General features: G+C 44.0%; 1 protein-coding gene across 1 annotated transcript in view; it reads right to left on the reverse strand.

Annotated features, from left to right (window-relative positions):
- Positions 1-3715: 3715 nt before the first annotated feature.
- itga7 (integrin, alpha 7) overlaps positions 3716-12719 on the reverse strand; it is a 74503-nt gene continuing 65499 nt past the window's right edge. The window contains exons 23-25 of the mRNA XM_079510386.1: positions 10923-11021; positions 9693-9818; positions 3716-4925 (exon numbers count right to left, since the gene is read on the reverse strand). Coding sequence (XP_079366512.1) covers positions 4770-4925; positions 9693-9818; positions 10923-11021 — 381 coding nt within the window. The 3' untranslated portion in view covers positions 3716-4769. The remainder of the gene's footprint in view (positions 4926-9692; positions 9819-10922; positions 11022-12719) is intronic.

The following is a 12719-nucleotide window of genomic DNA, read 5'->3' on the forward strand; positions in this document are numbered from 1 at the left end:
ACTTCCTCAGTGCTGTGATAGTGGTTTCTGCTCGTATAATAGTCATTAATTGTCTCATTAGCAGCTTTCTGGAGCGACGTAAGCTCTGTGTACAAACTAATCACTTTTGGTTTTCCCTTACCAGTATAGTAATTGTTCAGAATCTTCAACGCCTTCCTCCCGTCGTCTGCTGCATCGCGCACAATCAAAGACAAACTTTTCTCGTCAAGCACCCGAATCAGTTCAGCGTATGCCTCCTCATTTCTCTCGGCGTCCATATTGTCGCTGTTGTCATGCGCATTCAATATGGTGCTCTTAAGTCCTCGTAGCTTCAGGTAGGAGAAAAGTCTGGTCTGCCATACCTGGAAGTAGTCCCCGTCTCCATTAAACAACCTGCTCCACGGTTTGTATACTTTGTAACAATATTCTTCCCTGGGCCCATAACCTGTTAGACAGAGCTGCATTACAGCGATAGGAAGAGTCTATATACTGTGGACACAAGTCGGATGTATGGAGGAAATAAATAATGAGACGAGTAGGCAGCAGCGTCAGTTCACATCCACTCTCTCAGCTGTACACAACAGAACTGATGTGAGGGAACACATCACAGCAGGCTATCTATGACTTATACAGTTATACCTACATATACTCCACATTTCACCCTTTTCTGCTATCCATTCTGCATGTCATTATGTGTAACATAAACAACACTATATTCACGTCCTGTACACAAATTAGTCTCTCTCACCTCCATTCTTGTTATCCAAACAGAGCCATTGAGACACTTTCTATTGTACATAAAACCAAAAACTTAGGATTCAACAATGAGTATGTACATATGATCTGGAGCTGTCCAGTAATCAGACATTTCTGGGAGGACGTGAAGGAAGATATCTGTAAGAGTTTTCATCATTACACTGTATAGGCCTACTGGCTGCTGATGTGGGAAATATACGAAAAAATACAATGTCAAACTGATTAGAATACTTCTGTATATTGCAAGAGAGAGCATTCTCAAGGTCTGGGTTGCCAGAGAACCACCTTCATTATCAGACTGGTATGAAGCAGTGTTAAGGATAATACCCTTAGAAAAGCTTACATATGTCATACATTGCAACTATCAAGGCTTTGTAAATGTCTGGCAACCACTCATAAATGTAGTAGATACTTCCAGGATGAATACTCTGTTGTCGGTGTGAAGAGGTGTGTTGGGCCCTGTACCTTTTAATGTACAGGGCCTCTTTATATATATATATATAAGAGGTTATGTCTGAGCAGAAGTGATCCCAACATATTGTACTGTGATCTGAACCTAATAAAAAAGAGACCACATGGACCCTGCCATGATGAAGACATACCAGCCAAGCTGCACATTCCAATGGATGAAGGTGACACCATGGCTTGGAGCTTTCACTTTGACCCCATCAACCCTGGGCATTGTGTCTTGAGGGGGGGTCCCTATTGCCTCACCTGGAAAGAGCTCCTAAGCAGAGGGCTGAAGATAACAGCTCCACCTGGACCAGCCATGTAGAGCCCACCAACCCCAGGCCGGTGGTGGTCCAGAGGAAGGTAGCTGCTGTCCCACGCGTCCAAGCAGCCGAGCAGCAGGTGGTCAACAAGTCAAGGGTTGTCACAAAGAAGAGAACCCACAGTGATGCGTGGAGGAGGGTGATGAAGGTAGCAGCCTCCATGCAGCAGAAGAAGACCCCTGGATCATCTTTATAAGAGACCAGTTGGTGTACCTGGAAAGCAACCAGTCAAGCGCCTTCAAAAGGTTCCAGAATCAGATGAGCCCAGGAGAACAGCCAAGTACTGTGCACCCGTTTTTGTTTTTGATAATAAGCACACCCTATGGATATGACACGGTGATAAGGCAATGGACAACATTTGCCAGCAAATTAGAAAATATATTCATACAAACAATGTTGCATATTAGACAATTATTCATCAGTCAATCATGAGATTAATTTCTCCCTCTCAGCAGATATGCATTCTACAGTAGGCCTATACAGGAGGCATGACCTTTGAGAATTAGCTGTTAGTTTATCATATCTCCATTTCTGTATCAAACAGTTATGTTAGATTACAGTTATAATATTACACATCAGATGTTCTATTTGTTTTTGTTTATAACATGTCAGAGTAGTTTGACATAGGTTCCCTACTAGATCAGATTATATCCAGAATAGAAGGTTGGCAGCACCATCTTGTGGATCTTATAGTGAACTGCAGGTTTATTCAGTGTCAATCACTTTGTCCATATGATGATCAATGGAACAAATTATTAAAATTTCTCCATTTATTTTTATTTACAGTGTTAAAACAGTGCAGCCAATCCAAAAAATAAATAAAACATTGAATCATAGACACAAAAAAAGGAAGGGAGAGGGTGGGGGGGTTATCAGAACAGCAATATGAGCTTCATGCAGCTAATACAAGATTGTCCAGCAATACCTAAACAACAACAAGCCGACCCTTCATATCATGCTTTACAGCCATGGCATTGAACCACAACAGATCTACAGCAATGAGTCAGTGTGATTCCAGCCTGAGGGATCCCATTTCTCTCCATGGAATCTTCTCTCGCATTGCTTGAAACTTGGCGACCATCCGATCCCAACCAAGGTAGCATTATACTTTTTCTTCTTTTTGCTATTTAACTAGAACAAATGATGCCGGTTTTAACATAAGGCACTTGTATGCAGGTATAGGCTACATTAGAGTATCGACACGACAGTAATGTACAAAGTTATCCTGGCCAGTTGAAATAATGTTGCCACCGCTGGGGCCGTGCTGCACACAGATTAATCCAATCCCACTTTACAGCTTGAAAACTACTTGTACAAATGTCAAAATTTGTAAAAGAAAGGAAAAGTAAATTAAAAGGGGCTATTGGTGCTGCTGACCAATGAAAGCCTTATAACTTGGTTCATTAATTAAAATAGTTATGTGTTTGCACTGAACAAGTACACAATGACCCTTCAGAGTAATTCACAGAAAGCCCACTGTATCGTTTCCAAACAGTAGTCCCTAAACTGCCTCCCCCTGGCTAGCCTGGGCGCCTGGTGGAGGGGAAAGGAACTGGTCGGAATAACGTGTTCCTTCCACGCACTACGTCCGGCCGGGGAAACTCTCCCCTGTCAGGTGAAAAGAAGCAGCTTGGACTCCTCATGCATAGAAGGAAGCATGAGGTCAGTCCACTGCCCCCCCCCCACCAGGTTGGCAAAGGAAGTGTTGCACCCATAATTGACACTGGTGAAAAAACAGGTTACAAAATTGTGGGATAGGCTATAACATAAATTTTAAAAAAAAGGTTTCCAAACAGTAAGCCTAGGGATTTGGACATTGTTTTTCTTTGTCTTTTTTCCCGTCCACCTTTGAGTTACATGTGTGTGGGTTTCATCTGAAAACAGCACTAATGTCATGGCGGCAGTACAGTATCTGTTATGGTTTTCCTGTTCTTATTCAAGTTCACTCAGGCAGTGGATAGAGGGTATGCGCGTGACATCATCATCAAACCCGGAAGTTATGTGGGAACGCAACTGAGTGGCAAAAAACTACTTGCTGGCCGTGACAGCCCAAAACATCCAAACAGAAAAGTCTTATCCGATTGCATTAAACAACATTAAACAATACAATGCTAAACTCACTTTGCCACTCACGTTGACACTCGATTTGCCACTCGATTTGCCATTCACTTTATGCATGCGCATACCCTCTATTGTTGGCATACAGTACATCCCACTTACGTCTTGAAGTGGAACGTGGAGGAAAAAATCACACCCGTGTGAACTGAGTGGTGTAAGGTGTAAGGTATTATATAGCCTGTCTGACGTAATGAAATCATGTCTGACGTAATGAAATCACACCCGGGTGAACAGGGTGAACATAGCAACCATGCTCATTTTTTCTGCAGACTAACAAAGCCAGTTGTAGGAGTGGTTTACACCACTCAAAAAAGGGGGGAAATAAAAAAAGAAAAACGGCATCCTCTTTGAGATGACATTCCATGTCCTTAAATGGGTGTTTGTGGTACATGACCAGGTCAACTTATCGTTATAACTTTGACAGCATATCAGAGAGCCCAAGATGAAAAGACATTAGTTAATAACCTCTAAGATTATCTGATATTTTATATCACCACTTCCTAATGTTAACCAGCTCTATGTAAAAGGAAATCCCCAAACATTATCAACAAAAGAAAAAAGAAAGTATGTATTTTTTTTGTTTTGCCCATCTCAGTCTTACAGTAGTTAAGGCAAGAAGCCCTTCATGGCTTCTTGTTCAAAGGGATCAACATGCTCCTGTGTGTGTGTGAGTGCGTGCGTGCGTGCGTGCGTGCGTACGTATGGATGCGTGAGTGCGCGAGGTGAGAGCTTTTGTTTGTGTGCGCTTCTGTTGTCCTCTGGTGTGTCTGTCATTATTGATGCCAGTCGGTGAGGTCCATTTGAGCATCAGTGCTCCATTTGCGGGCTATAAAACATTATCGAGCAGCTATAGCTAGACTGGGAAGTATTGACGTCGTCGAACCCCCGGCATTTACTGTAAAACACCAACGCAGATGCACAGTACAAATATAGACCATCCGATAGATCCAGTCGACGTGTAACGCGGCACCGACACACACAAGTTACTGACGCATCACGACGTGCACCCGCATTTAAGGGTGTCATCAGTTCTAGGTGCACCTTTTTTTTCAGCCAGTTAATTGTGCTGCAAAGGGAGAGAGAGAGAGTGAGTGCCACATAGTGTTTTTAAATTGATTGACTCAGTGGGGGGGTCCGAGCATTTTAAGAGGTCCCGTCGCTCCAGTGCGTGGCCCACTCCTTTTTATGGACGACTCCTGACTTCTCGGTCTGGAACTGTGGCCGGTCCTCACGAGGAATCTTCACCGCGTGGTACTGAGGCACTTTCTCTTGGTACTGGACCCGCCGGAAAAAGCCACACTGTTGTTGCGCGGAAAGGAAGAAAAGAAAGAAAAACAGAAGAGAAGAGAATCACTGAGTGCAACAGTTTAATTTCCATTAAATGTTGCTGAGCCAGAGGCAAGGTGATCTTTCAGTAACACACGAATAAAACCCAAAAAGAACATCCACATGCGTTGTCATTTTAATAAATTCAGCTTCGGTCATAAGTGTATACTTGCGTGCTAAACTCTCAAAACACCCGTTAGGAGAAAACAAAACACACACTATTAACGTGGACAAAAACTCGAGACCTTTTGACAAGTTCATTCTGCCATCATTATGACAAGAGCCAGTTTGGTGTGAGACGTGCACTGCACAGACTGAAAACACACAGAAAGGAGGGGGGAAGTGAATTAAGCAATATTACACTCGAGGGGGTGGTTTAACGTCAAGTTACGTCATTAATGCACGCCTGCGATGCTGCAGCAACGCAGAAGTGCATTAATGATGTTAAACCACCCCCTCGAGTGTAATATTGCAATTATACAACAGTTACCCTTAAAAAAATATATAATGCTCTGGGAGAACAGAGCAGCTGAATTCTTTGTTTTGATTAGCCATTCCATGATGCTGGTTTGAAGCACAGCTAGAAGAAGGCTGTTTCAACCAATCAGATGGCTTCCTCGAAACGACCTCTTGTATAATGGTAAACGGCTCATAGAGGAATTGCCAGAATGAACCAGTGTCAAGTCACGGGAGACTCTCTTTGGCGGAGCCTGGGAGTCGATGGTCGCTGAGGGGGCGCTGGTTTTACAGGTTAGGGTCATGGTTAGGTTTAGCCATAGTTTCACTGAGGTTAGGGTTAGTTTTCTGGTTGAATTAAGGACTTCAGTGTTTTGTACCATACAATTGTATGTATAAGTACAGGACAAAGAATGTTTGCTTTCGCCATCTTTGTTGAAGAAGATTCTGGGCAATTATGTTTTAGTTCCTTTTATGCCAGTGTTTTAGTTGGCTAACACTGGACTAAAGCTAAATAGTTTAAATAGCCTTGGTAGGCCTAAAGTTCAATGGTGTTCAACTGGTCTCACTTCCTTCCTGGACTACATGTTGTCTCCGTAAGGGTCTGAGCTCCACCCACGCGGCAGATTGCCGCGTTGGCCAGATTCCCGGAAAAGCTTGCCCCAGCGGCATCCTGCCGCGGGGGTGGAGCTTCATTTCCATCCACCAGCTGTCTAAAAACTCGGAAATGACGCAAAACACAGCTTCCTTTGGCCGCGCATGCATGGAAGTACAAGTGTGCCCAGGCTGTGTGACAGCCCTCTCCCTCTCCACAAGGTGGGGAGAGTGCAGCAAAGCATTATGGTAATTGTAGTAATCCAGCAGTAAGACCAGTGTCCATGACACTTGTCTCCCAAACATCATTAAAATAAGATCTGGTTGCAAAAGCGGTGAAGATTTTTTTTTAAATAGGCCTGAATTGGTGGTTAAGCCTATTTTATGTTTATAAGCATTTTGTTTTGTTTTGTTGCTTGTAAACCAGTTATTTTTGGCAGGCATCTCCATCATGCGATGAAGCCTAAATGAAAAAAAAAACACTAATAATGCAGGGGCAGAATGTACAGAGACGTTTTGCTTTTGCTTTTTTCTCATTCGCATTTCCAACATGTTTGGCCACATCATCATCATGCCATTCATATTTTAACCCATTTAAGCCTGACGTCGAAATTTAAAAAAAATATTTTTAAAATGTTCTGAAAAACCTCATGTTTCTATATCAGTAGTTCACAATATTTCATGTCAAGGACCCCAAAAATTATATGTAATATGCCGCCGACCCCCATCTGAAAATATGTTCCTCCCGGAAGCAAAGATTTGAGTTAAAAACTGAAACTCTGAAAGAATATATATTCAAAGATTTGGCACATTTTCACGATATTTAAAAAATAGCAGACCTACAAGTTCATAGCGCGGCACTCAGTGCCGCGCTATGAACTTGTAGATCTGCTAAAGTATAACATTACGCTTAAAACACCAAAAGGGGTTCCCGCCTAAAATGGGTTAATCACCAACACACGTCAGGCACGTCAGGGCGAAGGTGAGGCTGGTATATGCTGTGGGTATAGGCGGGGTGAGGATGTTTACCGCTTGGGGGGGAGAGGGTTGGAGGGGAGAGCAGGCAGGCCAGAGTACAGGGTTTGTTTTGGAGGGTGGTGGTGGTCCGGGAGGGAGGGAGGGGGGGGTGGTTGAGACCCTATAGCTCTGACACCTGCTTCTCCGCCTCCGAAGGCTGCACCCCGAGGTGGGCGCGGTAGTATTCTGTGTCATAGTGGCGGCGAGGCTCAGTGCGCTTGAAGAACCCACACTAGGATGATCCATCCCAGATGGCCACGGAGAGGTGGGGTTGAACGGGAAGGAACGAGTACAGGAGGAAAGATGGGTGGGTGGATGGGTGGGTGGGTGGGTGATGAGTGGATGGGTGGGTGATGAGTGGATGGGAGGGTGGATGATTGATGGAGCAATGGAGGAGGGAAAGTAGAGAGTTGGAAGGTCGGAATATCGGGTCCCCAGATGAAGTTGAGAAGGAGAAATACAGAGAGAGGAAGGAATGAGATTAAAATATATATATGAATACTAAATAGTAAATTCAAGGAAATGAGACAGAGAAGACGGACATGAATACAAGCAAAAGGGGGAAACAAACGAGAGTGAGCTGGAAAATATAAACCGTTTAAATGACGGAAGAGGAATCAAGGAGAAATAATTGTCCTATCAAAGAGTGCTGAAATGGCCTGGGGGAAATGACAGCGGTGAGGGAAGGAAAGCAGGGACGTGCACACATACAGGTCTATCTCAATGAATTAGAATATTTTGTAAAAGTTCATTTTCTTCCGTAATATAATTCAAAAAGTGAAACTTTCATATATTCGCAATTCATTGTGCATAAAGTGAAGTGTTTAAAACCTTTTTTTGTTTTAATCTTGATGATTATGGCGTACAGCTCATGAAAATCAAAAAATCCCAATCCCAAAAGCTCAATGATTTAGAATATTTTACGAGACCACTATAAAAATGATTTTTTTATACGAGAAATGTCGACCATCTGAAAAGTATATTAATGTATGCAGTTAATACTTGGTCTGGGCTACTTTTGAACAAATTATTTCATCAATGGGGCGTGGCATGGAGGTGATCAGCATGTGGCACTGGTGAGGTTTTTTTTTCCAGTTCGATCTGGCACCTGCCCACAGAGCCAAAACTACTAGTAACTGGTGTACTGACCATGGTATTACTGTGCTTAATGGCTCGTACACACTGCCCCATATTTACTCCGATTATGCTGTCGGGGACCATTTTTGGCGCTCGCCGACAAAACCCCCGATCTGACACAAGATCGGTCTTTGATCGGCGAGGTTTTGCTCGCTGTGTGTGAATAGAAAGGCTCTGCGAGAAGATATAGTGCCGATAAAAGTGCTCGCCGACGCCTTCCCGAGCGTTGCTGAATATCAAGCAAGTTTGATATTTGGCTCTGTCGCCGACTGGACATCGTACAGTATGAAATGGGTTGCGATCACGTCCCGAGAAGTCCTGTATTACAGCCATTGAGAGCACAGGACAGCTGTGCTCACTGCTCACCGCACTGCTGTCTGTCTGTCTGTCTGTCGTGTCGACTGTATCGATAGATGATCAGATGATAATATATAACCATTATTCCTTGGGTAAATCCCTGTCCTGTGTCATACATGGTAGCATTAGGCCAATGTTGCTGTTAAATAAACCATAACCAAATCATTTCACTTGAATAATGTTGATAAAACCGCATCGGAGCAAACTTTTGGACCATACGCTCTCTCTCTCTCTCTCTCTGTGTGTGTGCGTGCATGTGTGCACACGGAGAGAGACAGAGTTATTTCATGAAAATCAAGATTTAACGTCCTGTCTCACTGCAGCCCACGTAGGCTACACTACACGCTGTCACAAACATTTCGCCGTGTAGCCTGGCTATTCCTGTGTGTGTGGCATGCACAGAGAGAGAGAGAGAGAGGGGCGTCCTCTGTGTCGGTCTCACGCTCGTATCATGGCATCATGCACGTGCGTGAGATGTAAAAATGATAAAATAAAAACAAATGAATATCGGGTCTTGATCGCATCTTGGTGAACTCTTGCAGTGTGTGATGCCTAGTCTGCGACCAATCGTTTAGTGTGAAAGCCACAACGATATATATGATGACAGACGATTTAAAAAAAAGACTCCTGCAGTGTGAAATACATAACGATCTGATGACTCGCCGACAACTTTAAAACTCCTACAGTGTGTGGGGGCCATAACTGAGCACGTCCTGCGCTCAGGATGTTAATAATCAGTGGTGAAAAAAGTAGTACTAAAAGTATCAATACTGCAATGTAGAAGTGCTCTGTTACAAGTACAGAGTCCAGACATTCAACATTCTGTAAACAGACAGAGGTTGAAAACGGGCGGAGTCGTCCTTTAACAAGAGTGGTCATGTGGTGAGGAGACATCCACTAGAGTCAGAAGGACTATTAGAAGACGGATACATTTATAGTTAGTTTAACTGTCCTCTCTGCACTTTAGGGGGGGGGGGGGGGGGGAGTTCTTATTATCTTTGAAGATTAAAAAAAAATAATCATTGTTGCAGAATACACACCAGAAGTCACCTTCACTGAAGTCTTTACAGATTACGTGTGCACGCTGTGTGCGTGCGCGTGTGTGCGCATGCGTGTGTGTGTGTGTGTGTGTGTGTGTGTGTGTTTGTGTGTGTGTGTGTGTGTGTGTGTGTGTGTTACCTTCCACAGTGCTGCGACCAGCAGGGTCAGGAGCAGGATTCCTAGCAGCACGGCGATGAGGATGACCCACCAGGGGATCTGGTACTGGTCAGCCAGTCCTGGCTCTGGGTAGATCATCACCGAAACCTGGTGGGACGAGGAAAACAACACTGGTGGCTTGAGCAATAGGCCTATCTCACAGCCCGTTTTTCACGCCCACTTCCGGTAAATAGTGGTGACTTTAACATGAGCATTTACACGTTTTTTTCTCTGGAGAATCTAAGTACATTTTCTAATGTAAAAATGTGACAGACCAATATTATTATGAAGCAAACAATATGGTAAATCAGCTCGAATAGATAGAACAAACCTTACCTTGAGAAAACAAAAGTTGTAGACTTCTTAAATTACCTCTGTTAACATGAAGCGTCTATGGAGTGACGTCACGCTATCACCACTAACCCCGAAAGGGGGCGTATTAAGGGGGGCGGGGAAATTCTGTGAGATAGGCTTATTGCACTAACCTAATGGTCGGATTAATGGACACAACGGACCCCTGCCCAATAGCATATGCAGACGCTCTTTAGTTGTTGTGCTAACGGCGGAGATTCAGAGTCTGTGTGCATGTGCGGAGGTTGATTTAGCGGCCGTGACCTCCTTTCATATAGGCCAGGGCCAATATCACTCGCACGCACATTGACAAGCCTCCACGCCACGGTCGTAACTGACCAGGGTTGTCGCACTCACACACACACACACGCGCACATGCACACGCACTCACACACACGCAGTCGCACACGCAGTCGCACATGCACACACACACACGCAGTCGCACACGCAGTCGCACATGCACACACACACACACACACACACACTGACCGAGCGCCTAACACCAAAGCCTGCATATCATTTGGGTGCAGCACAATCCCCGGGTATGGACTATAATTGAAGATTAGTTTGTAAATGGTGCATCAACAAAACATAGTCAGTAAACCAGTGTCGTTTGGCCAGTTTTTCTCCTCTGGTGAAAAGCTGGAGGCTGGATATCTTGTCCCCTAGTCCCTTCCTAACGTTTTAGTCTAGTTTTTCTTTGTTGATGAAATTGTCAATAGGCTATGTTATAGTCTTATAGTCATCACAGCTTAGTTTTCATTCAGTTTCCATTTATTTTCCGTCAGTGAAAACTAGGTAGTCGACGAAAATGTTTCGTCACAGTCGACTAAATCAACACTGCATGGTCAGTAGTAGTACCTGCGACGCAGCGTCCTTGAGGATCAGATGTTTGACGGTGGACTTGACGGTGATGTTGGCTCTGACTATCAGCTCCAGAGCACTGACGGCTGGAAACTCCTGGAAGAGGCAGACAGAGATAAAGAAACCATACATACATACATACATACATACATACACCAGTGTTGTTTTTGGCAACATTGTGAGCTTGTAGATCAGCTATTTTCAGCATGCAACTAATTGTCTAGTTTTTATTTGTTGACGAAATTGTCAATATATTTAGTCTTTGTTGTTTTGTCGACTGAAACTATGTTTTGTCATAGTTTCAGTCGACGAAAACAACACTGACATACACCCATTATGCTATAGAGCTCCGAAGTCTGACGTCACTTTCAGTAGAGGGTGTCAATCTCCAGGTTCATGTATTTGTTTTTTGCATTGAGATCCCCAAACGGCGATTTTAGGTCGCTTCATATAAGAACTGTGTTTGAAAAATAAACCGACCACCTCGGCGTTTCTGTCAGGGGAGTGGCTGTGCGTCGTTAATGATGTCCATTCATATTTGATACAGCCAGTTTCTAGAGAAAATGGAATTAATGTGACCGCAAAAGCCTTGAAACTACATATGAATGCAATGTCGCTGAGCATATACGTCACGCCCAGCTGTCAACATATTGCGTTCCTGAGATTCCTCGTTGACGTAAGCTCAGCTGGTGGTGACTCGACTCTAACCACGATACATTATATATCAATAAAATAAACGTAATTAACGTTCAGTTTCTGTTGTGCGACGGGCTGCGGGCAGAAGCAGCCTACCCGGAAATGTAGTCTCTGGGTTGTTTGGCTCGTTTCTAACGCTTATTTTGTTACTCTTTGGGTATATTTGTACATTTCCACCTTCAGTCGATGCTTCATATCCATATGAGTGAAAAGGCCCGGGTGATCGGTTTATTTTTCAAACACAGTTCTTATATGAGGCGATCTAAAATCCCCCTATGGAGAGTACAATGCTTATAAAAACATACATGAACCATGGCGCTCACTGCCCTCTACTGGTAGTAGAGGGCAGTGACGTCGGTGCTCTATAAGGGTAGTCTAGTCCCTGCATTGTTGTGTTGCATAGGCAGCGGTCACTATTCCATTTAATGCTTCCTTCCCTCAGTTCCATTCCTTAAATTCTCCTCTAGGTGTCACCTTGGCTTCAGTTTATGAGTTGAGTGTTCTTCTGGCCATATAAGCAGCATGTTGTGAGTGTACAGGGTTTGTTGAAGTCAGATCAACATATGGAATGACATGCAGAACTCCATACAGTATATGGAGATCTAAGGGTGGCAGCGGGGACATTCTCTTCAGTGTACAGGGTTTGATGAGGGCCCAGGTAGGGCCGGGCCTTAATTTTCGAGCCTGTTGAGAACTCTAGTTTTCGCCGGCTGCCGGGCGTGGCTACACTAATAACTTTGGGGCAGGCCCGTTCAGAGTTTGAAATTTGAATGGACAGGTATAAGTCAAATGGGTTTGAGGTCAGATGTAGAGTTGTTGGCCAATATTGATGACATCAGGGATCTCCATATATGGGCTTAACTGTGACAGCAGGTCGCATTTACTATGACATCAGGGTCTCCACATCTTTATCCCTGATGATGTCACTTGATGCCACGAGACCTGGGCACCATATATGGGGGCCCAGGTCGGGGTGACCAACAAACCAACCAACAAATTGACGGAAAATGCACGATTCCATAGTAAATGCGACGTGCGGTCGCAATTAAATACGTATACATTGATCTCTCAAAGAGGATGTTATTGCAAGGTAAACCA

The sequence above is a fragment of the Electrona antarctica genome, assembly GCF_951216825.1.
Source record: "Electrona antarctica genome assembly, chromosome: 9".
Classification (NCBI taxonomy): Eukaryota; Metazoa; Chordata; class Actinopteri; order Myctophiformes; family Myctophidae; genus Electrona; species Electrona antarctica.